This window comes from Chelonoidis abingdonii, chromosome 1 (assembly GCF_003597395.2).
Source record: "Chelonoidis abingdonii isolate Lonesome George chromosome 1, CheloAbing_2.0, whole genome shotgun sequence".
Taxonomy (NCBI): domain Eukaryota; kingdom Metazoa; phylum Chordata; order Testudines; family Testudinidae; genus Chelonoidis; species Chelonoidis abingdonii.
The window spans coordinates 57,053,257-57,080,912 of NC_133769.1; the positions used below are offsets into that span (position 1 = coordinate 57,053,257).

Genomic DNA, 27,656 nt, shown 5'->3' on the forward strand with positions numbered 1-27,656 from the left:
GCCAGCTGAACCTAATTAGTTCCCTGCTAACCCCTGTCCCAGCTGAACCTTATTCCTCCAGGGCTAAGCCTTCCGGGACCAATTACTACCCCTCTCCTGGTAGCTAATTGTCCTGAATTTGCCACACTGGGTAGATCACATTTTTATCTCCACATTGTTTAGAGTTTCAGCACTGAGCCATTTGCCATAATACATAAGGAAAATTTACAGAAGGTTATTACTGTGGGTCAGCAGATAAAACATTATGTAAAATGTTTAATGATATAATTATAAACTTAAATGTATTAGAATTAATGTATACAATTAGGAAAAAAATTAAATATATTGAATGGAAGGAGCAATATGATTAGATCATGTGAATCCTGAGCTATGCAATTGAGACCAAAGCTGTGTGGTTTGGAACAAGTTTTGCTTATGTGTATTTGCAAAACAGGTGATGCTCAGAGATTCATGGTGTACATGGTTTCTCCCAGGATATGTTAAAAGCAAATAAAGTTCAGGCTCAGCCTTGAGGTTTTCTGGACGGGTTTTGTTGTTTGTAAGTTTGTTTTTAATGTAGGGAACTGGAAACGCCAAGAGTTTCCTCCATTATTTCATCAGGAGGGTTGGTCAGTTGTCCTTTCTCACTTCCATAGAACAATGGTATTTGTCCATTCACCCCCTTGGGCAGCACAGGTCAGGCATGACAAGGAAAGAGGAGTTGACGTCTGGAACCAGTCAGTGTTAATTTATGGAATAATCTCCATATACTGTGGGGAAACACTACTCTGGAGAGGCTGTGGAGTGATCACCGTGAAGCACTCATGGAGGAGCTGCCGTGGGAAAAGGGAACAGTATGCTACAAACCTGGCACCAATCCAGATTCACCTGGCATGTCTATCCTCCACCCTCACTGGCAAAGGGGATAATCAGGCCTGTAATGTTAGTGAATGGAAAAGTGCTTATAGGTGTTAATTTAATAACAATTAAAAGCAATAATGGTGCTAATTAGATTTAGAGTATGGATTGTAGGAAAACAAGAATTAATATACTGGAACGTACCAATAGTCCATCTAGACTAGCGACTATGGCCAATGCCGATGCTTCAGAGGAGAAGTCAATACTGCACATGGCATGCAAATCTACTACATTGTGAACTGGAGTTTCTTCTTCACACTAGATGCCAGTGAAGTATAGAACTAACTTCATGTGCTATTCTTTTCCATATGTGTGTAATCCTCCTTTATACCCAATTAATTGATTACTTCAGTAGCGTCCTTAAAGAGAGAGTTCCTATGTTTCACCCCCACAAAGTTATTTTTAAATTTTTGCTGCATGTTAGTCTAGTTCACTGGCTTGTTTGTTCTTTTATCACTGGAGGTTCCCGATAAGACAACTCTCTACTTTTCTTTTGTATACCTATATTCTATCCCGACTCCTCTTACACTTCATCTTTCCAAATTGCTATAAATTTCTCCTTTGTCATTTTGATCTCCAAGTATGGCTGTTCTCAGTTGACATTCTTGTTTCAGAGTATTTACAAAATGTTTACATTTTATTTTTTGTTTTCAGTCAAGAGACATAAACGTAGACCTTGTAAGTGTCCATTACATCCACTGTGGTGTTAACTGCTTAAGCATTTCTAACTTCAGAACCATATGGAATCCCAAACAATTTTTGATTGCATTGAAGGTTTATACCTTTCCCTAACATTTTGATGAGAAAAAAACCACAAATAACCATTACTTCTAAATGTAATTCTACCAAAATTGGTTTTTACATATTTTTTTTTTATTTTGAATGCTGCCACTATGCTTCTGACTGTGAAGTTTCATGATTGCAAGGAGCTATTTCAGTGTTTGTTTTCCATAGGAAAATGCAGTTTCTGAACAATCTGGAGTGAGTTAGGAGAGTTAAATGTTAATCATTCCAATGTGGTGTGATATCAATCCAGCTGTTAATCTTTTGTAACATTTTACCTTGCGTGAAAGAACTTTAGATATCTTTTGAAAGGATGATTAGAGTTTTTATGAAAATATTTTAAAGACTAACACATGTGTAATGCTGTGATTTACTTCATAATCCTTTTCTAAATAAGCTACAGGGTACATTTGCAAACTAGCATCTGCAAATAAATGAATTATTTTTAAACATTGTGCACCTGTATTATTTAACATAAAATATTGTGCATAATTGTGTCTGTTTAGGGAGGTCCATGTTTTACAGTGTTTTGCAGGTGCAACTCCTGTTGTTGGATTTTGACTGGTGTAACAAAGAGCAGTATTTTACCCACAATGTGTGTAATAAATATATATGTGTGTGTGTATGTATGTATATATATATATATATATGAAATTATTATAGATGTTGCAGATAACAATGCATATAGTTAAGGTTGACTGATACTTCCCATTATAAAAGCCTTTTTTCAGTTGGTCATAATTTTGCCAAATTTAACCATATGAGCTGAAATACCAAGTGTCTACCTCAGGCTGAATATTTTTGGAAAGTTTCAGCAAAAATGGTTTAGTCATTACTGAGAACCAGGTTAAGTGGGAAATACCTTATTTTGCCCATGTTAAAAAACAATTCTTATAGCTATTAGGTTGTGAAACTCTATGACCTCCATGTTTTGGAGCAGGGACTTGAAAATTCGCAGTGGGGTTGTCTCTGTGGCAGGGATTTACCTTTTGCTGTTCATCTGAACAAGTCCCAAATTTGGCAAAGTTATTAGCCTTTGATTATTACCCATAATTAGTGAATACATTTTATATTCACTTCTCTGTGCTTCAATTTTTTCTCATTAAAATGGGGATAAAACTACCACCTCACCTGACAAGTGTATTTTGAAAACAAATTCATTCATGGTTGTGAAGTATTCAGATACTATAATGAGGAAAATTAATAATTCTTTCTTTAGAGCAGGATTTGAATAATAATCAGCAAATAAGGCTTGGCCCACACATTGAACAAGCAAGATATAACAAAATATAGAATAGCTTCTCGTTCAGTGAGTACTTGTCCATCCTGTTCAGTGAATGAGGCAGAGGTACTGTGAACAAAATAGTATGTGTTCATGGAATTAAAAAGTGTATTATAATATGCACAAATGGGGTAAATTAAGGTTAAACAGGCAGCCTTAATTTTGGCTTTTCCTAACTTTTGAATGCTTGACTTTGACCTCATTGTTCTTTTAATGTATTTTTAAATGCACAAAATGAGTGCATGGATTCTGTTTATTTTACACCCTCATTAATGGGTCATAGAGTCCTGGAGAATTTTTCAGAATACATTATGTTTTACTCTTGAAGTCAGTAGGAGTTTTGCCTGAATAAAATACATTTTTTTGGTCAAATACACCCATTGAACATAGTAATGCATTTAATAATAGTAACTTTGAAAAAGAAGTAGATTCCATGAAAGAGCAGTATCCACTACTTAGTTCATAATAAAAGGTCAGACCACAATGAAATAATGAAATAAAATTCTTAAGGTAACTAAAAGAGTAGGATTTTGTGCCAGAGTCAGAAATGCTTGTGTACCAGGGTGTCCTGACTCAGGAGCTGGCTCAGCACCCTGTCACTCAACTCTCCACCAGGTTATATTAATTGAAAGACAGACAGTTGGAAGAGAAGCCCAATTAGCTTCTGGAGATACAACTGAAGGTCTAATTCGATGGAAGTATCCCCAGCGGCTAGGACTATATATAAGCAGAAAGGAAGGAAGAGCTACAGGAGAGTAAGAAGCCTGTAGGAAAAGAGAAGTAGGCAGGTTTGGCTGGTACTAGTACTGGACTCTTTCCCAGAAGCAAGTGGTGAAGAAGGCTATGGATTGTAAATATAAAATATAACAAAACACAGGGCTGGTCTACATTGGGGATACGTGAATAGCGTAGCTGAAGTCGAAGTATCTTAGATTGATATACCTGTCGTCCTCACGGCGCGGGATCGACGTCCGTGGCTCCCCCTGTCGACTCCACTACCGCCGTTCACGCTGGTGGAGTTCCGGAGTCGACGGGAGCGCTTTCGGGGATCGATATATCGCATCTAGATGAGACACAATATATCAATCCCCGAGAAATCGATTTCGCCTCCGGGCTCCGGCCCGCCGATACGGCGGGTAGTCTAGACGTACCCACAGTGATGGTTGAGAAGAGCTGTAGTAGTTGTGGTCTGAGATTAAGGCTGAAAAGGAGTCTCAGGGCCTGTGCCTGCTTAAGAGGTTGTTTCTACATTGCTGTGTTTAGTAGGTAACGTTGCATGAAACATTTTGTCATTCACATAACTTACCTATGCGAACCTTAGTAAAAATCTCACTTCCTACAAAATGTTATTGCGAGGTCTCACTGCAGATTAGTATATTTATACCATTTTCATTCATAACTCTTGCCCTTTGAATTAAATTTTGTTTAACGTTACTGTGTTTATCCTGTGGAGACAGAAGTCAACTTTCCATGCTAACATCTGGATTTGCTATCTTATAATTATACTGTCCTTACATAAGCTGAGATATTACACTATCAGTTTAATGATCTATTAACATGCAAATGTAAAATTAACACTTTTCAGTGAAAAAAAGCTAGTTTATGGTGCAATAATATGAAACATAAAAATCAGCTCAAAATTTGTGACAGAAAATATTCACCCAGAAACCCCCTTTTCAACTTTCATTTTAGGCAGGAAAAAAAGTAGAGGCAGTTTGTTCTAGGCTGACTTTGTATCACACAGACTGAATGGTTGCATGAACAGATTCAAAGGAGTAAGGCTTCCAAAACATTATCTGGAGGAATTTTAGTTCTAGTCTTTTCTCCATAAACCTGCTTGATTCCCGTTTAAAGTAAGTGGGAGTTACACTGAGAAGACGATAGGCTATGCAGCACAGTGCAAAGATAGTGTATTTGTGATTTTCAGATTGTGGGAGGATGTGTGTGAGCCTGATTGTCATAGCAGATTCCTTACTAGATGGCCAGGGAGAGCTGTTGGCAGGTATTACAAGTGGGTTCGTTTACTCCTCTTATTTGTCTGGGGTTGTGAGGAAAGCTGCAGGCTACTCCAGAGAGAGCAAAGGTAGTTATACAGGATGAGGGAGAAGGGAATGTACATACATTTCATTTTTCCCCCTGAGGCAGATAACAAGAAAAATGTTTAAAACAAAATGTTATCATTCATTTTGTTTGATCTTACGCATATGATGCAAATAAATAATTGCCCTGTTCAGTAACTACATATTTGAAGTGCTGAGGGCTTAAAATACCAAGTATTATGTACTTCTATCATATTGTTTCTGAAACCAAAAACAATACGGAGATATAAAATGATATAGATAAATACTATCAACTACTGAACATTTTATGCCATTTCCGTATTTGTAGTATACTTTTACCAGTAATTACTCATTGTATACTCATTGTTTACACTGTGTACTCTTCATAGATGTGTGTTGCTTTATACACCATATGACTATTACCTGTATACAGGTTCTGTTGTATGTTAATAGGAAACAATAGGGTGACCAGACATCCCATTTTTAAAGGGACAGTCCTGTAGGTATCCTGACGTTTTCTTAAAAACAGGCAAATCGTCCCATATTTTCTATCTCCCCAACATCAGTACTGGTGGGTCCTGCTGCTGGCCAGATCCCTACTTGCTAGCTACTCGTCCACCAGTGGTGAGTGCAGGGTCCAGTGGCCGACTGGTGGGTGGGTGGGTGTGCAAAGCTGGTGGGTGTGGGTATGCAAAGCTGGTGGCGGGGTGAAGATGTAGTGCATGAGGCCGGCCACTCCCCCTGCTGGTCCGTCAGCGGAGCCCCCACTGGATGCTGGCTCCTAGTATGGAGGGTTTCCATGTGAAGGTGGGTTTCCATGTAAAGGTGATACAGCCTGGAGATCTTTAGCCAAATGTGATGCTCTTGAAAGGGCAGTGTAGCCTCTAGGTCTTGAACAGGCTTATCCTCTCCTTGTGGCATCCCGGGGAGGCAGAAGATAGTGCCATGGAGGCAGCTGATCCATACGTATATTTCTGGGGCCTGATCTGGGCCAATATATGGAGCAGATCTTTTCTGACATGGATATAGTTTGTGGTGTTATCCACTGCTGGGTTTTTTCTGTATCTGTGGTTAATTCCACAATAATTTAAGTAATATTGAAAAATAACTTAAAAGTGAATCATGCAAAATTCTAGGCTAAAACTATTGTAAACCATTGTTTTCATGTGGTAGTGTACATGCACATGGTACATGTGCACAAAGTGCAATACTGAAAAAGTTTTTAGTTTCAGAACATTTGGATTTTCAGCTCTATTAAAAAGCAACAACTTTTCAAGAAATACTGAATAGTTTCCACTGCTACAATTTAAATAAATCAAGCATTTCTTTGAGAGATGTAATCGTCTCCTTTCTGTCCTGAAAGTGAGCACTTGTTAATCATGAGTGACAATCACTGTAAATCAAATGATAGAGGGGTGTGTGTGTGTGTGTGTGTGTGTGTATTACAAATATATAAGAAAATTATTAATCTAAATGATATGATTTTTGTAACAGATAAAGAACAATGGTGAAATGCGTATTAAAAATGTACAGCTGCAGCATGCTGGAAGATACACGTGCACAGCACAGACAATTGTTGACAACTCCTCAGCTTCAGCTGACCTTATTGTAAGAGGTAAGATTTTTCAAGCTAAAATAGTTAGACATTTTGCTATCTCTCGTGTAGGTTAGCAGAGTGGTGGCAGTTCTTTCTTCATTAAAGCCATTTTATTTCTCATCAAGAATTGATGGGGATTAAAACTAGGAGGAAATTAATATTTGAACACCTTACAATCTACTCGTGATTGTTATTCTGGAAGATATTTAAATGTGTGTGTTCTGTTAGTATATCCAGTGTGCTTCTAATGCATTTCCTGTATAAGAATAAAGATTCATTATCATCTGTTTTTCCCGATATAATATTTTTTAGGCAACTTAATTTGGTGTCCACTTTTATATAACGAAACTTCTCAAAATAGAGTGAGGAAATGATGTCATTCTTGTTTGTCTACTGCATTTTGAAACAGCCATTCATAGTGCTTCACTGAATTGTATATTGTGCATGAAATGAAACATTACAATAAAAGTCCTGCTGATGTTTAAATGATTGAAACAAGGAAATTTGGAGTGAAGGCTCTCACTCCATCATTAACTCATCCCTCTGTCCCTAAGTATTGCCGTGGTCTCAGAACAGTATGCTTGCTCATATGGTAGGTATCTTACGTCTGGTACAATGCATAGGTTCAACAGGGTGAATTAATCTTTTTTTTTTTTCTGGCCTTCACATGCAACTTCTCTGCAAACAGCAACAGCATAGGCCAGGTCTACACTACGAGATTAAATCGATTTTAGATACGCAATTTCAGCTACAAGAATAGCGTAGCTGAAATCGAATATCTAAAATCGATTTACTCACCCGTCTTCACCGCGTGGGATCGATCCGCGCGGCTTGCTGTGTCGAATCCGGAAGTCCGGTTGTCTAGCTGGAGTTCCGGAATCGATCTAAGCACGCTCTGGGATCGAGATATCGCGTCCAGACCAGACGCGATATTTCGATCCCCGAGCAATCGATTTTAACGCGCCGATCCGGCGCATAGTCTAGACGTGGCCTCTGAAGTGCTGATGCTCTGGAATGTCAGTATTTCAAAAGTGACATACCTGATGCATGGGGCAGCACAGGCAGTATGTTTTGCCCCACTTACCAGGTATGTTAGCCAGCAGTATGGTAGTTAAAGGACAGTTTATGCCTTGATTCTGATTTTCCTTGATTTTTAGAATCTGGTAAGTTTTAACATTGTTGTAACTTTTTAAATTTAATTTCCTTTGGTCAATAACAGCAAATGAAGTTTCTATTGACATTGTAACAGTAGAGTCAGAGCTGTCCTACGGAGAATCAGGGTGACTGCCCAGGCCCCATGCTTTGAGGACGGGTGAGCAGGATGAGGAGGAGGAGAACAGGGCGGCGAGCAGCAGGCAGGTGGGGGGGCAAGGAGGAGCCCCTCTACCAGAACTTCCTCCTTCCCCCAGCGCCTCCTTCCCACCAGCAGACCCCACCAATCAGTGCCTCCCCCTCCCTCTCAGTGCCTACCGCCTGCTACAGATCAGATGTTTCACAGCATCAGGAGGTGCTGGGGAGGACGGGAGAAGAGCAAGGGCACAGCCTCTCGGGAGAGTGGGTGGAACTAGGCAGGGAGGGGATGGGAGGAGGCAGAGTGGGACCTTAGGGGAAGGGGTGGAGTGGGGGTGGAGCTGGGGGGAAGCACCTATGTTTCAGGCCCCGCACCTCCCTTAGGGACAGCCCTGAGTAGAGTAGATATAATTTCAATTGGATGAATATACTGACATTACAGAAGACTCCTTTGGAAGGAAAGGAATAGTCCATTTATATGGCTTAATATAACAAAAATAGTAAGCAACAGTTTTTTTAAAATAAGAGAATATCCTGTTGGATATATTTCTCCTGCAAACCCAGTATGTGGGGAGTAGAATTATTACCATTCACATAGTGAAATACTATGAAAGATATGACCACCAATGTTGCATTCAGTGTACAGGTTCTACAGGATTGCGTGGTTCCGCCTCCCACCTCCACTGACATCAGCAGGACTCTGGGAGTGCTCAACACTTAGCAGATGGTGCTGAACACCAAGCCATGTCTGGCCAATGTGATGAAAGTGGCGTTGTCACTGCAGTGTCAGTGGAGAAGTGTGACGATAAAACAGTCCACAGATCAGTGGTAATACAGAGCCAGGTGAAATAGGATACATGTCTCATAGGTGAGGTATTAGAACAAAAGCCACTGTACATGGAATCGCCACTAAATGTTTTCCCTTTCCCACAAACAGTACATCCGTTTATCTGAATTAAAGTTGCATCCCTTCTGACATCACAGTTAGGATAGTGGAACTGCTGAAGTGATCAGGAGATATGATGATGTCAATAGGGGATTTACAGTGTTCTGAAGACCATATCATTGAATCAGTTCTCTGAATGGTTTAACACTGAATCACACAGGTGACAAAAGCATCCCATAAAAGGTACCAAAGAGGAGGGCCTTGGGGCAGATGCATCTTCTTCCAGCACCACTGAAACAAATGGAACCACTGTAGAACAATCCTATCCAGCTCACTCTTTGCAGTTGGGCTAGCAGAATATTATGAGCACTCAAGTTAAAAGCAGATGATAGATCTAGCAGTACCAGTAAGGAGAGTTGTTTGGCATCAGTCTTCACAAACAGGGCCATCACAGTCAGGAACCAGAAACTCTGAACTTATTCAGTTGATGACCTTTTCAGTCACTTTCTCTTGGAAAGGATGGTTCAAGGTATGTCTCTGATGTCAAGAGATGGACTTTTAACAAAAGTGCTGTGCTCACCCTAAGGGATCCATTGATCCAAATGGGTTAGCACTTTACTCTTGGCTTTACAAGTGACAGACAGAGATCATGGACCTGAGCCCTAAGGACCCTGCATATGTTTTAGGATGAGATACCAAATCAAATCAGTATAGCAAAAATATTTGTCCCTTCCAGCTTCACTTCTGCTTTCTGGATGTAAGAGAGACTGGGTATAACATGAATACATTATTTTGGTGACCATGTTGTATTTCTCGCAGCATACAACTGATGACTGTTTCTGATAACCTAGATTGTTCACTGCCCTAAACATTTTGGCCCAATGAAAATGAATCTTTGCCAAATCAAAAGCAGAGCTAAAGTTTGTTCCCCCCAAGTTGAGCTATAAACCATGGAGAATGTCAAAAAGGAAAAATAGTTGTCATAGATTCCAAATAATGGAGTTTAATTTCAATAGCTAATAGAGAGGCACAAATGAGGTTCTGTTTTGAATTGTATATTAAGTTTTCAAGGTATATAGGAAAAAGCTGTATTCAGTTCTGTGTGGGGTTTGGAAAATTTGCCTGCCATTTTACTGGAGATGTTTGATAGTTCTTATTAGGTTATTTTGTTCAGGCTTACTGCTATAGTATTCATGTAGGGCCAGATTTACATAGATATTTAAGCACCTCAAGATACAGATGGGCACCGAGTGAGATTTACAAAAGCACATCACTCTATAAATGAGAATTTTTCTTTCAAGGAAATTATTATTTTAGTTATAAGGTGTAAACTTTCAAAGCCAACAACATACAGTAATTATAAAATAGAAGATAAATACAATTTTAAAAAATAAAATAACATATGTAAGCAATTTTAGGATGGGGAAAAAAGTTGTACAAAACAAAATATTCTTTCCAGATTCTATTTAAAGAACCCTATATTTATGAAACCATTGCTGACTCAGTTTAAAAAGAAACAATTACTGTACTTAAAATATTTTTATGTTGCTATTTTAAGCTCTGTATTAAAGAAAGCTGTGGAACAGGAAGAATTCTTAGAAAAATGCTGTTGTCTCAACCATTACGTAAAAAAAAAACATTTTAAGGTGTCTATCAAGCAGTGCATATATTAAGTTCAAGTCAATGAGACTTTATAAGCATGAGAAGATGTACAAATATTGCTCAAGTGTAAAAAAAAGACAGACCTCTTAGGCATCTGTCATAGGTGGGTACAATCCACCCAGAATGGGGCTACTCACTGTTTGGGGGCTTTCGATATCAACACATCAGAGATTGTGAGGCGCTTGGATGCTCCGGTAATGGAACCACAAGTACCATGGATAGATCCCCTATGTCTATTTGTCATTACTGTCCAGTACTAGAATGAAACCCTGGCCCTGCTGAAGTAAATGAGACTGCAGTGGGCCAATATGTCACTCCTGATTTGGTGGCAGGTTGCTATGTAGTAAGATGTGATTCTCTCTCTGTCATCTCTTCTCTTTCTCCCAAAGTCAGTCAGACACCGTTTTTTTCTGCAGCACTTTATGATGAAGTATATTTTAAGATTTCTGATAATTTAAGGAAATATCTTTTTCACATTTCCTTGTGTCTGAGACACAGGAGTAGAAAGTCTGCCTATCTCAGTCTCTCATTTGTCACACTCTTGGCTACACAGTCACTCATCTGTGGGCCAGTCTGAAGCTCTCTGCTGCATTTATTATATCTAACTTAACGTAATGCCGACAGACCCCGGTTGTTGGTGTGCGGGATCAAATCTGGGGCCTCTGAAGCTTAGTGCATGGTTTTCTACTGCATGAGCTAAAAGCCAACTGCCTGTTAGCTGAGGCTGTAAAGCAGACTCATTTTTTTTCTCTCTCTCTCTCTCTCTAGTGGTTTCGGTGCCACTAGATGGGACTGGGGTTTGTTTAGGGTTTTTTTCTGAAATATCTTGATTTTTATTTTTTCCAGGTAGGTCTCATGACTTGTAGTAGGTTTGTAGAAGATGTCCATTTCTCTGGAGATCTTCTTCCATAGGTGATAGTATGATGAAGTCATCAGCATACAGTGGGCATTTTATTTCTGAGTGATTAATGAGAGGTTAGATTCAGGTCTGTAATATCGTAAGTTATTTCTGTGTCTTTGTTCAAATTGGTCAATAATTGGTTTATTTATGAGATTTCTCTTGTTTTCAAATCAAAATGAATTATAAAGAGGCTATCACTGCATTTGCTAGGAGCCTGGTCGTTTCCAGGTCTGCACAGTAAAGAGATACTAGTTCCCTTATTCTTCTGAAGATACCATGTGACATGTTCAGTCACATTTGCTGTAATCTACTGAAAGATTGATGGAGTAATTAATTGAATCATAGATGAGATTTGACAAGCTGTTAATCATGGAAAGGGAATCAGCAAGTCTAATTTTAGCGATTGTAATGCATTGTCTCTGCTTTTTCTTATTTCACTGATTTTTTTCTTGTAATTTGATCCTAATGTCCAAGGCAACTGCAAGCAGGATAAAATAAATTGTGTGAAATGACCCGCAAGCAAAATTCACAAACAGGTGCCAAAGCTGATGATCACAGAGCTATCGGGCAAGGAGTTTATTTTTCGCATGGACTTCTGACTTTCATAGTGTCTTCTACAGATTAAGATTCCTACACATACATACACATACACGTTGCATCACTGTCCTCTATCTCACTCTAGTCTAGACTGCTAAGAATCCTAGTCACCTGTGGTTGTTGACCTGTATGTTCCAGGCAGCCATGCAGTTCTCTTCTTGGAGTCGAGTAAGGCATGTCACATCACACGTATCTTATGTTGCTTGAGTTTTATGAACCAATTGGGGGAGTAAAGGAGTACTTTCATAATAACAGTAAGTACCCTGTAAAATGTAGGCTTGGAAAAAAATGCTGTTCACTATAGCAAATACTATTATTATGTCCTCAGTTCATGAGTCTGTTGTTTTGGGATAAGACCATCCAAGTTTTAGGTGCAATTTAGAAAGGATCATTAATAGCTATAATGATGCAAATGCAGAAATCAGCTAAATCATTTTATGAAGATTATAAAGACATGATTGTATTGCCCATTCTTCAAGCAGTTCTTAAGGAAATGTGAGAATAGAAATCTTCTATAATGGTTAAATAGATTGTAATACATTAGTTAGGAAACGCTTTCTTTTTAAAAGTATAATTTAATCTGTAAATTGCCAAATGTGCTTTTTAGGTCCTCCAGGTCCCCCTGGGGGGTTGAGAATAGAAGATATTAAAGACACTTCTGTAACACTTACTTGGAGTCGTGGGACAGACAATCATAGCCCTATTTCAAAGTACACTATCCAGTCAAAGACTTTTCTTTCTGAGGAGTGGAAAGATGCCAAAACAGGTAAGGGTAGTATTAGAACTAATAAAATCAATAGAATAACTTTTGACTCATCTTACATGTGCTTAATTTTATACATTCCTTTCTCGATGACTTATAATGTGTGAAGCTGAGTACATAAGCCTTTCCAGGATCATTGCCTTATTCTTTAGAAAATATTTTATGCCAAAATACATTTCTTTAGAAAATCTGCTTTTCTTAAACCCTTCTAAATTCTGGCAGTTAATGAGCCAATCACATGCAGAGATTCTGCCCAACAAGTAAGTAGTGCAGATTCTCAACATGAAAATATTTCTTTCCCACTCAGCACATTTAATTTTTGAATAATTTATTCTGGGTAATATTGCCATATGGTCTACAGAATTAACATTTCATTTCTTTTGTTATGCCTAATCACACTCCTTTAATCAAATGGAACATCTACGATCTTTTCCTTGAGAATTAGTTCACCACAGATTGATCTTTTGACTGTCAAATATTGTAGAATTTTAGTAGTTTAATTATTACTTTTCATCTAAGTTATGCTTTGATACCACAGTGATAGATGCTTTAGAAACATACCCAGCTTTATTGACCCCTAAATCCCATTTTCAGGGGGAGTGCAAGCATTGCAGGACTAGGCCTATTCTAGAAAGTATAGTATTATTTGTTGTTGTATATTATTTTAACAATAAATATTAGTATATTTGTCATACCTTGCCATTCTCCTTCCCACCACACACATCCACCAGTTCACCCACAAACTCATTCAACATTGACTCCCCGCCCAGCTAGGGACCTTCAAATCCCTCAGCTTCCTCCAAACCAAGGTGCTAACTTCTAATCATATTGTATGTTCCATTCCTAGATAGTTGACGGATCTTTCTATCTATGCCTGGCTAACCTATAGATGGCACTTAGTCAACTTTGTATTTAACTTTCATAACTATGAGTGAAATTCCAGGATTATGAGCTTCAAAAGCATCATATTGTTACATGAAATGTAGTTGCATTCCAGCTTTCTCAGTGCATTTTTCTGTAGGAGAAATATCCAGATGTCACAAGGTTCAGTATGCAATTATTAAGGCTACCTCCACCATTTGCAATTGCAATTTGTGATCTTGTAAAAGTTTATCCCAGATAATCTCATAGATTCAATTTCTCATTCTCTGCCAGAACTCCTTGTATAAAAGAGAGATCCTGTTTTATAATGTAGTATTCGTCCAGGTGGCTGATTACAAACAGAGAGGGGGGATAAACTACAGAAACTGTAACTAGATTATTCTTTCAGCTCACTGCAAAATGCTCCTTTCTAAGCAGTCTATTGTTTCATTTAGATCCCCCAAACGTTGAAGGAAATATGGAGACAGCAAAGGTGATTGATTTAATCCCATGGATGGAGTATGAATTCCGGATAACAGCAATGAATACTTTGGGGACAGGAGAACCTAGTATGCCATCACAAAGAATTAGAACAGAAGGAGCTGGTATGTAGACACAAATTATCGTGATATCTTACAATGCTTAAATGTTCTTTTTAAGTTTTCTACATTTTCATTAATTTTGGTAGAGGCAGAGTGCAAAAATCCATATAGAATGGTGTAACTAGTTGTAATTAACTGTAGTGAATAATTATCAGATATACTAGTGTGCTAACCACAGAGTAGGCAACAAAATGAGCAGTCTTGACACCAAATGATAAATTTACACTGTCTTTGGTGACTGCTGTTTTTTACTAGCTCACTACCATGGCTAGCCATGATCCCAAAGTCTGGAGAAGATTTTATGGTCTTTCGTTCACATCGGACTAACAAATCTCTTGCATTGGAAGCTTAGACCATTTAATGGTATCTGTGTTTTAAAGACACACTTCCTACAATGAGTTTATCCACAGACACATGTCCAGTTACTGAGATCATCTCATCACGTCCTCTAGAGAGCTGGCTTCAACACACAAGAGCTTTTCCCGCCTGTTCAGGTTGCCCCCACAATCTGGCTCGGCCTTGTATTCCTATTGACTCTGTCAGTGCTCTCAGACTGGTCTCCTGTTGTCTCCAGTGATGGACCCTCTGAAACTGGTGTGACTACCTCTTCCAGCAGCACTACTTATAAACCAAACTATCCCTCCTGTCTGAGCTGCCAGCCCAAGGTTTTATGCCCCTACTCCTGGGTCAGCCTAATATCAGTTACAGAAATAAGGGTAGGATTTCAGACTACTGGAGTACAGACTTTCAACCCATGGCTAACATGAATCACTGGGCCCCATTGGTCTTATTACCCAGTTCTTCTTGGTCCAAAAATAAATTCAGAAATAGAGAATGAGAGGCTAAAAGTCATTCCCAGTTGTTACTGGTGGCTAGAGGGAAATTTTTGACAAGGAAGGAGGCCCTATTGCAGTACGTTAGTTGTCTAGTAGTAGTGAGAAATTACCTGAACAGACTTGTGTTATAGCTCTGACACTTGTATCCTCAGTTGTTCTCCAAGAAACACAGACATCATATAGAATGACTTACTCTTTTATTCATGTAGAAAAAAATAAATTAACAAAGAAGAGAAAAATAGCATGAAATTGCATTCACTGGCGATGTTTTCTTCTCCTGCCTTTCAGAGATCCTCTACAGTATGTTTTAAATTAATTGTTTTTGTGCAGGAAGAATATATACATTTTTTTTTAAATCAGCAAATGTTCATTTGTTTCTTAGCTTGCTGTATTCTAATCATAAGACATGCCAGCACGTGTGTTGTACTGGATAATGCCACTTCCCTATGAATGAAGGTTTGGTCTTGTGCCTTCTAATGCTGTGTCAAAGGCACGACATTATCCAACACAGCACATGCCCCAGTCTGTCTAATTGCTTAATATTAAGATCTCAGAGCACAGTTAAGCATATCCTGTAGGCTGGGACAGGTACATCATAAAATGAATTCTCCCAAATGAAGAATTAGATGCTGAATATATCATTCAAGATAATATAGTCTGTTTTGACTGTCTGAAGGAGATAACAGCAGTGCTTTTAGAGGTAATGCATCACTGCAAAAAGGTCTATATCCAACCAGACTTACATGTCACTTTATCCACCTTAACAAACACTAGCTCCAGTTTGCAGCCCTGTTCCTTCTTAATTTTAGAAGTCTGCTGTCCCATTACTCGGGCTTGAAATATCTATTTGGTAAATAGATTAAATGTTTGTTCACTGCAGATTTTGCTAAGAATAATAAAAAGCATAATCACTTTTAGACTTTTAAAAATTAGATTGTTAAGGAGTAAGGAAGCATTGATTCGTCAGGTTAATGGAGACAGGAAAGAAAAATCCACAGCACTGTAAAACCAAAGTGAAAGGAAATTACTTCCAATAAACTTGGCTATTAGCATCATATGTTTCCTTACTCCACAGCTGCATTTGGACAAGAGCCTAGGCGTCTAAAAAAGAAATGTGCACTTGCATCTTGGAGTGCTGGCATACCATTAGTACTTTTCTGCTGTTTTGAAGGGAGGGTGGAAACAACTCTCACATGTAGAGGGATTGTGATACTTTACATATATTAACACCCTTATGCTGGGTTTATGAAACTTCTTTCAGTCTCCTCCCCAACTTAAAGAATGACATGCCCTCCCCTTTTGCATCAGGTCTTTAAATCTTTGGAAGATTTATGTCTTGCTGCCTGTGCAGAATGGAGGACAACTAGGAGCAGCATTTCTGCCTGTGGCTGGTTATGACTGGCACTTTTGGTGAATCTAAACAGACTGTTAATGCAGGCATTTATAGAAGTTTTATGGCATCAGTCTTGCACGCTTCTTAGAATACAAACTGAAGAGTGTAATGCACTAAAGTGTTAATGGATAGGATCCCCTGTACTGGAGAAAGTGTATTTCTTACCATGAGTTGGCACTTATTAGAGAGAACTGGTACGATCCCCCATCTGAATTCCTGCCAAGAATCTCAGGCTAATATGGGAGCAAGACACTATATGTGGCTTTTCAGTTCAATGTGTGTTGAATAGAATCCCTAAGGTATTAGGTATTTTCTTTGCACAGCTTGGAACCAATGCTAGAATATTTTGATTATCTGATTATAAAGAGCAGCTTCTCAGTATGACACAGGATCAAACATTGCTACTAATCTGCTGTGCCATCTGAGTAATGGATAACACATTGCATAAGTTTAACTGTGGTATCTGACAATTGTCAGTGGCACAAACAGCTCTGAACCTTCACTCTTTCTTCCATCTGCATATGGCTTTCATTTTAATGGCTGCTTTTAACTGCAGGCTTGGTGTACATGTAATTAAGATAAGTTTAAATTAAAATCTGTTTATTTTGTTTAGTACCACTTAAGTTACATAATGACTTCTTGGGATTTTCCTATTAGAAGACTAGCTATATATATTTTAGCTACTAGACACTAAAATTCAGTAAGAAGTCTCTGAAACCAATTAATGCTGGGAAAATGAAGGCTGGGCACTTCTCCATTTACTTGAGTTGTCATGATAAATATATTGCTCCCTGTCATCTCTTGCTCTGCACTTTAGGTGGCCATTTACACCTGTGTTAAGTGAGCACAAAGTGGGTGTCAGATGCTACCAGTATGATTTGGGCTGCTTGATCTTTCAAACTTACAGTCATCTCAGTGCTAGTTTTTGAGTTTCATTTTCTTCCGACGAAATTATCATTTTTAGTTTGATAAGGACTACCAATTGCCTATCATTCGGAAAGTGTTTTGTAGTCGTCATGGCAGAGATGGGTTTCAAGGAATCTTCCTTACCAGGTCCCTGGGAGGAAGGAGCCTGCACACCTTATGAACTATCTGACTTTTACCCCAACTATATTCAGTGGGAATTGAAGGCTGTCAGTGTCACACAAGTGAAAATAAAGGAGTAAATTATAATGGAAATAGTGGGAACTTCCTGTGCAGATTTCTAAATGAAACATAAAAATACAGTATATACAATCAGAAGTTTAATTTACTTTGAGTACTGGAGCCTTAAGTCCTGATCCTCCACCCATTCATATCAATGGTAGTTTGCCATTGACCTGAATGAGAACAGGTCTAAGGTCCCAGTCCTATAGAGACTTACCCATGTGCTGAACTCTATGTATAGTGAATAGATCCATTGACATCAGTGGGCTATTCAAAGAGTGTGTAAAATGAAGCATGTGTTTAAGTCTTTGTTGAATGGAGGCATAAGTCTCTAAAGACCACAGAGTGAGCAGAGATAAAAATAATAAAATGCTTTTCTCCTCAGATCTATGAAGGGCGTGTTCAGTTTCTGAATATCCACTTTAAAAAGTAAAGTGAACATGGATAAAATCAGGAAAGAGTTATTACCAGCCGTGCCTAGTTACCATAAATGGAGAGAACTGGCACTTTTCCTGTGGCAAAAGCTATACATTTGTCTTGGCAAGACCACAGACTCTCACAGCTATTACAGGCTATCATTACTGTAATTGTGTGGGCCATATGGGCTCACTGGCATTGCTAGTAAAAAGAAAAAAGTAATTAATGGCTCTTTATTGAATGAGAGCTCTGAAGTCTGAGGAAATGTGCTTGTCTTTTCTGTTATTCCAGCTCCTAATGTGGCTCCTTCTGATGTTGGAGGAGGGGGTGGAAGTAACCGAGAGCTGACAATAACATGGATGGTGAGTATCAAAATGAAACTAAATTGATTATGTGCTGTGCTGGGTATGCGGCACCTGATCCTCTTCCCAATGAAGTCAGTGGAAGTTTTGCCATTGACTGCAGAGAGGGCAGGGTTGGACCCATAGTAAGTAAGTTTGCAGTCTTGTCTTTTGAAATATATAAGAAGGAAGGAAAAATGTGTGCTTTTAGATACACTTCTCCCCTGATATAACCCCAATTCGGATATAACGGGGTAAAGCAGCTTTTCGGGGGGGTGGGGCTGCGCGCTCCGGCAGATCAAATCAAGTTCAATATAACATGGTTTCACCTATAACGCAGTAAGACTTTTTGGCTCCCAAGGACAGCGTTATATCGAAGTAGAGGTGTCGTTATTTATTCATCTTTATAAAATATAGCTTTAGGCAACTATCTGATGCTCTGGGCACATATTGCATAGATTAAAACACAGAAGCAGAGTCTATGATACTAGATTAATTTATAGAACTTCATAAAGCAGCATTTGGATTTTACTTAAATTGTACTTTGGATCAAGTATTATTCTATTTTTGAAGCCCACAATCCAAACAGTAAGCAGGTTCACTTAAATGTTTTAACAGCTACATTGCTAGACTTTTCAGTTTTAATTCTTCTCACATCACACACCTACCTGCAACTGGAGTGGAATGCAGAGTTGGAGAATGACACTGATTGTTAGAAAAGCTTCAGAGTAAACAAAGCTTTTTGTAAATTACAGGCACAATAAGTGGTGGCTCCATGATATTCTATCTTTAGAAAGTCTACTTTAGAAATGTGTAGTATTACTGTTTTCCTTGTGGGACTGGAGCAATTCTTTGGAAAATTCCATCCACTGGGGATTAAAAAAAACCTTCTGGAAATGCCTGGTCAATGAGAAAGAGAGCCAGAGAGAGAGAGAAGCAAAGGTTGAAAACAGGGAATGAAGAGAAGAAAGGCAAGAAAATGAGAAGGAAAAATGGAGCAGAAGAGGATAAGAAAGCAGGGAGAGGAAGATCCTATGTAAACTGAAGATGGATGGGATGGAAAGGAGAGCTGAGAAGCTACAGAGGATGAAGTATGGGAAAGAAAAAGAAGTTCCTTCCTTGATACATGGTAAAAGAAAGAGTTGTGGAAGTTTATACTTGCCTCCAGCAATCAGAGGCTACAATATCATACTTTTAAAAAGTAACCAAAGTTATCTTGCTGCTGTTGGCCCCTCTAATCACTTTCCCAACGTCATATGGAGAATAGAAAATATATCCTTTGTTTCTTTAGGAATGGTTGATACATCAGATGTAGCTCGGACTGCATGTACCTCTAACACTAAGAATGCTTTCTCTTTCATTAATCAGTACATAAAGCCTACTTAGGACTGAAAGCATCTACTTTATTGCCCTAGTAAGAATGCTTCTTTAAGAAAATACAGGTTTGTTTAAAAAAGTATGCATATTGCACCTGTGTGTGTGTGTGTGTATGTGGAATGCTGTATTTTAAGGTTACTGAACCCTTTGGGAGGAGTATGTCAGCTGTGACAGTTGTAACCAACCACAAATTTGGGAGAAGGGTTTTTTTGCTTCAGGTCAAAATATTTTCAACTGTATTTTCAATTGTATCTGCTACAGTAGAGATGCATGGGCATGAACTGACTCAGAGACAAGAGCTTTATGTTTAAAAAAAGGAAACTTCAACATTCTGTAAAAATAGGTTTTCAAGATATCTTTCTCAATGCTAGTGAACAGTCATTTAGACAATATGCCACTCCTATTATGTTCATTTTGTTATGTTCAATTGTTCTTTGAATAAAGAGAATCAAATAAAAGCACATGCAATGCACAGCTGAGCAAGACAGATTAGCTTTAAAATATTGACATATACACTGTTGTCTCAGAGAAAGATTAAGAACGATACGCATTGCACTGCATGTAAAGACTTGTATTCATGGCAGTCTTGGCATCAGGGAGACTTTGATAATTGCCAGCTATGACTAAATTTAAAAAAAAAAATTATAACCAGGAGGATAGTGACTAATGCAAGATCTGAAGTCTAAGATCATTTAGTTTTTAGTTATAGCCCCAAATAGATTTATATTCCAATTATTTCACTTAGCTAATGTCAGTTTTTCCAGCAGTTCTGTAATGAGTAGTTCATTTAACCATTCAAACTTAGTGGGCGGAGTTTCTGTTTCTCAGGAATATCCAACTTTCCACTAGCATAACTATCAAGGGGTTTTTTTCTATTAAGGTTAGATTTACTATGCCCACCTGACACAGCACAGGTTGACTCAGATAAGGGTATTTGTTCCCAAAAATGTACACACATTTGCATATGCAATTCCAATAATTTCTTAATTAATGGTATGAAAACAGAATATGAGACAGGTTATGTGGCTGTCAACACCTACAGCATTTTCTGATTCAAAGTTTCAGCTTGCATGAGATATTCAGGGATCCAGCCAGAGCTCTCTGAGATCTTCGTTTAAGGGAACTGCAGAAGTAGAAGATTAGAAGTGGTCTTCTTTTTGGCCATAGCCTTTCTCCATTTCTCTTCATGGATAGCATGGTTAATTCCCTTTCCCATTCTCCTTTGAGGACTATAATTGGAGGATATTGCTTGGTGTTCAGCAATGTACAGTTATTTATTTCAACGTGACGTTTATGCTGACTGTCTGGCCCTTTTGGCTGATCGCAAAAGAGGAACTAGACATTATGATATCAGAGTGAGCATCTGTGTTTGAAGGTAAACAAAAAAACCCTAACATTATGAAAGTAGAGCAGGTGGAAGAAGAACTGTTGATTGATGCTTCAGGAGCTGAAGAAAATTTGTGTACTTTGGAAGTACACTTAGTACCAATGGAGAGATCTGTAGAATCGAAAGGAAGAACCCAATGTGAAAAAGGGTAGCAGGAGTACTGCAGGGCCAGAGATTAAACAACAAACTGAAAGGAAAAGTGTATGCTGCATGTGTTTGTCCCTGCCTGCTCTATGATTTGGAAATGGTGGGTCTTACGAAGTTGGAAAAAAAGAAGATACAAGTAGTAGAAAATAATATATGGAGGAGAGTGGCAGCAAGCGGATAGTAAACAGAGGGGGCATGGATGAATTTGGGGGATGATGAATTTGGGACTTCCAGTGATAGGCTAGAGAGTGCATATGTGAGGTGGGGTGGGCATGTAATAAGAATAGGAGAAGAATGAGTAGCGAAGAAAGTGGAAGAAAGCAAGAGGACAGCAAGAAAGAATGTGGAAGACTGAGAGTACAAAAGAAATACTGTCAAGAATAGTTTGAAGAGAAAAGGACTGGATCTCTGACCTATAAACCTGTGCTATGGACTGGAAGAAGTGGTGAAGAATCATGGGCACTTCCAACCCCAAGTACACAGGAAAAGGAGTCAAGAAGTGAAGTGATATATTACTAAAGTTCTTAAAATAACCTACCTGTGGAGAATGTAGTCTTACCCTTTCTCTTTCCCATTGGGGGGAAGATGAAGGAATGAAGATCCCATCTGGTCCTGCTTTATTATATCTGAAATGCTACAAGAATAAAGATACAGTACATGCTAACAGCTAACAATGGTAACCCAAGATAGAGAATAAAAAAAACACTCTTTCCATGCTTCAGAATTAAAACAAATTTCAGAATCTCAAAATCCTCCATAAAATAGAATTTGTTTTCTTCCCATTCCATTTAAAACTATTTTTAATTCTAAAAAATGTGACCCTGAGTGCCCTTTGAGTGGATGATATAGTAATGGACAGCAGTGTAAAACCTGAAGATAATGTATTCCCACCTGTTACGCTGCTGCAGGTCCATTACTCCTCACATAAGCCCTTGCATGGATGTTCTGTGCAGGAGAGACACTGTTGAGTTTGGAGGGCAAGAAAGGGTGGAGCAGGGGGCTACTCTCGAAGACATCAGCCTCTGCTCAGCCTTCAGGTTCACAGAGAAATCGAAGAAATGGTAAATAAAGCTTGTAGCTCTATTAATCTGAGTCTGTTCCATGTCTGTTGCTGAACAGCCACAGGAAGAATCCAGCCAATGGCAAAAGGATCCTGTCTCTTTACATCTAGAATGATAGGAGTCTCTATTTGAGAATCCATGGATGATGGCCTTGGATAAGTCTTCCAGAAGTGTTATCCCCGATTCAGCCAGAAGCATCACTGATCAGTGACATGAGTAGGGCCCTACAGGGCAGGGCCACTCAGAGTGGGGGGGGTAAGTAGGCAATTTGCCCCAGACCCTGGGCCCTGCAGGGGCCCCAATGAGTGTTTTTCGGGGGCCCTGGAGCAGGGTCCTTCACTCTCTCTGGGGGCCAGCTTCTTCCACTTCAGGTCTTTGGTGGCGGGGGGTCCTTCTCCCGCGGGGCGGATGGACCCCCCTACCACCGAATTACCGCCGAAGCGGGGGCCCCCTGCCAAAGTGCCGGGTCTTCGGCAGTAATTCGGCAGTGGGTCCTGGAGCAGAAGGACCCCCCGCCACCGAATTACCGCTGAAGCAGGGGCCCCCCGCCGCTGAAGTCCCCAGGCCCCCTGAATCCTCTGGGCGGCACAGCTACAGGGTGCCATAAGGATGATGGATGGTAGTCCATGTGGGTCTGAGGAATGTCTGAAATCTTTAGAGAGTGAAGTTCTGGTAACACTGATGCTAAAGCAGTTGAATGGATAGCACACTACCTGCTCTGAGAATTTGCCATTACCCCTAAGTATGGGAAATAAATCATCATGAGGATATTTATGATGTAATGGGAGGTATGAATCCATTGCTAATTGTCTGTGTTTGGAGCCTGTGATAGACATCTGTGAGTTACACACTCATTCTCTTTATCCCTCTCACACACATGCACGCACAGAATCTATGGTACATACTCATTGCCACTCGTCATTTCTTAAAAAGGTATATTTTGCTGGCTGCAGCTGAAATATAGTTTTAAAACAAAATCATCTTAGCCTTCTCTGGCTGGAGACAGCATGACATGCATTTCTGTACTACTGGATCAAAAGCAGAAGTTGAACTTGAATTTTATTATTATCAGATGTAGTCAGTGACGGAGATGGTGTGCTTCTGAAGTGGACGGAAGCAAATCAGAGAATGTAATTTCAATGCAATATTTTTGCAATTTATATGTGGAGAAATATTTTTAAACTTCTAATTAGTGATCCACTGGTTAACCATAAAATGTTAATTCTTAGTCTTTTGTCTCTTCAGCCTTTGTCAAGAGAGTACCACTTTGGCAAGAATTTTGGTTACATAGTAGCCTTTAAACCATTTGGTGAAAAGGAATGGAGAAGAGTTACAGTTACCAATCCTGATGTTGGCCGATACGTGCACAAAGATGACTCTCTGCCCCCCTCAACAAAGTTTCAAGTAAAAGTGAAAGCATTTAACAACAAAGGGGATGGACCGTTCAGCCTTGTTGCCATCATTTATTCAGCACAAGATGGTGAGTAAAATTTATATATTAAAATTTATAATAAGGGCCTGATCGAGCACTAACAAAGTCAAGGGGACCAGGGTCAGGGCAAGTGAAATGAACTGCAGCAGGATTCAGCAGGATGTACCTTCAATGAGTCGGGTCATTCTTGGTCATCACTCCTGAAATTCTTACTCAGGCAAAACTCCCATGAGAGTTTGTCTGAGTGAATTAGCTTAAACCGATATTACAAGACAGATCTAATAACATCCGGTTTAGCACATGTCACGAGTGGGAGTCCGAAAATCGATTGTTTGCGATGGTCCAAAGCTACTCGATTTCAGGAGCGGTGCATCGTGGTAGTGTATCCTCTCAACTATCACCATGCTTACCCACATGTCCGGGTGAGGCACAAGTGCCTGATGGCGCAGAAACATATGCCCCGGCGGGTGCTGGAGTACAGCCTCACCCCTCCCTTTGAGTGAAGGGCAGCAGGCAACCGTTCGGCACTTTTCCGGAGTGCAATTGATGCAACGCCACCTATGCACAGCAATCATAGGACACTGAATCCAAACAGTATCCTGACCGTATGTCAACACCTACGGTATCTCTGCCAGCAGCATCAGTTAACAGCAAGGGTGACTTTCATACTCAGGATTATTATATTTCTTCTCTTCACGTCGCTGGTGGGGGGGGGGGAGAGAACTGACGAGACTGTTCCGTCGAACCACGCAAGACAGCCGTGTATTAACCTACACGACAGTGGGCGCTCAGCCACGAATGGCATATAGTATTTCAGAGACTCGCTGTGGAGACCTGGTAGCTGTAGTCCTCATTACCCCTCCCTACCTAGATCGTTTGTAGTCTCTGGCTTCCCGTTACGGTCTGTCACGTCACTGCTGTGTATCCTGGAGTTATTTTTCAAACAGCTTGCATTTCCTGCTTCTTGTAACGGAGCTCTGATAAACAGACTTTTCTCACCATACAGCGATCAGATCTCAGTATTCCGAAGGTTCAATGCCGGAGCTAACTTTTGCATGTTGAACTGCATCGCCACCACGGCGTGATCCAGACTGGACACGTGAAAGCAGAAATGTATCTAAAGCTTCCGGGGCTTCTCCTGATTCCAGGCCCTACCGTGTCCGAGTTCGGATTGTGGACCAGAGCGGTCAGTGTGCAACTGTGGAACTCATAGGAAGGCCAAATAAATGTGAATTTCCGTCCACTACGAACCCCAGTCCGAGACTACTGTTCGAATTAGCGCTACTCCCTCTTCGTCTGGAGCGAGTCCGAATCGATTAAGGAGCCGATTAAACTCGATATTAATGACGGCGCGTTGAACGGGTAGCGCGTTAAAATGGTATTATGGCCCATAAAACAGCGTTAAATCGGTATATCGGCCATTAAACTGATTTAAAGTCGCAGTGTAGACCTGGCCTATGTCTACATTGAAGCTGGTAGCATGCTTCTCAGTGCAGGTAGACTGACAGGTGCCAACTCTTCTTGTGCTAGCATGCTAAAAATAGCAGCTGGGCCATGGGAAGTGGCTTGGGCTAGCTGTCCAAGTACCTACCCAGTGGGCTGTGTGAGATTGTACTTGGACAGCTAGTTTGAGTCCCTGCCTGCGCTGTGGCCATACTGCTATTTTTAGCATCTAGTTTAAGCAGAGCTAGCGCATGTCTGTCTAAATGCACTGGGAAGCATGCTCCCAGCTATAGTGTAGACATACCCCGCATGAAGAACTGTAGAACAGTGCCCCTGATGGGCAGAATAGCACTGAACTAACAACCCACAAAGAAATTCACCTAGCAAATACCCGTTCTCAATCGTTGTACAGCTAGTTAAAAAAAAAAGAATTTGGGGAATTGAAAAAAAAAGTGCCTCCTTCCACATTTGTTGTCTGAAACATGGCATTGTGATACTACAGTCGTATTTGGGTCATCCTCACTAATGCAGTATGATTGATGCACATATTGAAAGGTGAATTGTTATGTCTTGCTAAGGAAAACTAAAAAATAAGTACTCAAATTAAATTTAAATTTCTTTTTGAAAAAGAAACCACTCCTGCTATCTTGTAATACACAGGTGAGTTTTTAGTGAGAATTACTGTCCAAAACTGTCTAGGACAGTTAGTGGCAGAGTATTTCAGATATTTCAGTTAAGAAGGTTGATATTCATAACTTAACGAATGGAAGCAAAAATGCTGTTAGTTACACTTTTCCATATGCTTTAGTAGAAGTCAGCTTTACTCTAAAATAAAGTAGTAGTACACGTTTTGCTCGTTAACTGATGGTAGTAAATCCTATCGGTCTCAATGTAACAGCTGTGGTATTTCAGCGTACTGCTGCAGAGGAATGATTAATTGGTTAAGTTTTCAAGCCTGTTCAAATTCTAATACTTATTCTTCCATGCTCTTTTATTCCAGTTTAGACATTAAAGCAATCAGGTGAATAATTAAATGAAAACCGTTGACATTTGACTAAAACCTTTTCCCTAATCCTTGCTGGAATTATTTCAAATTCAGCAATCTGCAGGATTTCAGTTAGAAATGTCATTTCCTGTGCTGAGTGGAAGAAAGCATTAGAAAAAGGTAAACCTTAGAGCAGAATAATATAGGTAATAATATATAACAAAAATATTACACTATAATGTCTGCTGCCAGAATTACAAAGCAGAAATGTAAAGAATTGCTCAAATGTTTCATGTTGCAGAACAGAATCTGCTTCACCAAAGCAGAATTCCAGCTACTGAAATGAGAGCAAAGAGCCAAAAGGTGGAACCAGATAACAAGGCCACATTCTCACACTTCAGACTCCATTCTCATCTCAGTGTACTTCATAGTAGATTTATGTTTGTACCTCCCATTAGCACTAATGGGAACTCTTTATACAAATCATCCACACACACACAGAGAAACATAGAATAGACCCTTTTGTTTCTTATGATAATTCAGGATCTGCACTAGCAACACTTAGCTAATGTGATAAATACTGATCCTAGTTATCAAAGAAGTGTACCTTAGGATATCATCTTTAACAGCTGCTGCAGCAACAGAATGATGATTGTTGTAGTAGTGTAAATGAATGAATATATTGCTGATACCCAAATAACATTTGAGTATCCCTTCATTTCTCAGAACATTGTCAACATCTGACTTGTAAGTTTCCAGACCTGTTAGTGAAGTGCTAAATGTATTTCTTCTAGAAAAAAATAACTACTAAAAGCAAAAATTAAAAATAGGAACATTAAACATGCACCTGAAACGTAATTGTGTTATATATGTAAACTGCCTGTATGATATTAGCAAAAGTGTTTGTTTTCTGAGTTCAGCTGTTTAATAGAGCCATCATGCTCATGTGACCAAACACCTTGGGAGTAGCAAGCAGGTGTAGCTTCAGAAAAATCAGAGAAAAGGAAATGAACAGTAGTACTGACTTCTAGAAAATGAAAGAAAAATAATCTTGGTGGTTGCCAAACCTATAACTCTAGTCCTAGCAAAATAACTCTGCACCTGCACAGAGAAACACTAAACATTCAAGATCATATTATGCCCATTGCAGTCACTAAGGCAGGTTGAGGACATGAAGTGGGGAGGAGGGCCTGATGGAGCTCAGCCCCCAGTTGCTTTGATGAAGACGGTTACCAGCCGTTCTGTACTATCTGCCAGGAATGACCGAGAGTCATTCCCATTTTTACCCAGGCGCCCTCGGCTGACCTCACCGAGGCCAGCCAGGAGCACTCACAGGCTGATGATGATGATGGATAGCAGTCGTATTGTACCGTCTGCCACCGTAGACATAGGGTGACATTGAAAAAAGGCCGAGAAACGTTTTTTTCCCTCTTTCATTTTTGGGGCGGAAGGAAGGGATATAAATTGCAACATCTACCATGAACGGAAAGATGTTTTACCCTTCGGACAT

General features: G+C 39.5%; 1 protein-coding gene across 6 annotated transcripts in view; it reads left to right on the top strand.

Moving 5' to 3' along the window:
• The window catches only part of CNTN1 (contactin 1), a 507,922-nt gene that overhangs the window by 395,024 nt on the left and 85,242 nt on the right, over window positions 1-27,656 (top strand). For all 6 annotated transcript variants that reach the window (XM_075065761.1, XM_075065747.1, XM_075065743.1 and 3 more), the window contains 5 exons: window positions 6,517-6,637; window positions 12,563-12,721; window positions 14,035-14,184; window positions 18,265-18,335; window positions 23,532-23,766. In XM_075065761.1, coding sequence (XP_074921862.1) covers window positions 6,517-6,637; window positions 12,563-12,721; window positions 14,035-14,184; window positions 18,265-18,335; window positions 23,532-23,766 — 736 coding nt within the window. The remainder of the gene's footprint in view (window positions 1-6,516; window positions 6,638-12,562; window positions 12,722-14,034; window positions 14,185-18,264; window positions 18,336-23,531; window positions 23,767-27,656) is intronic.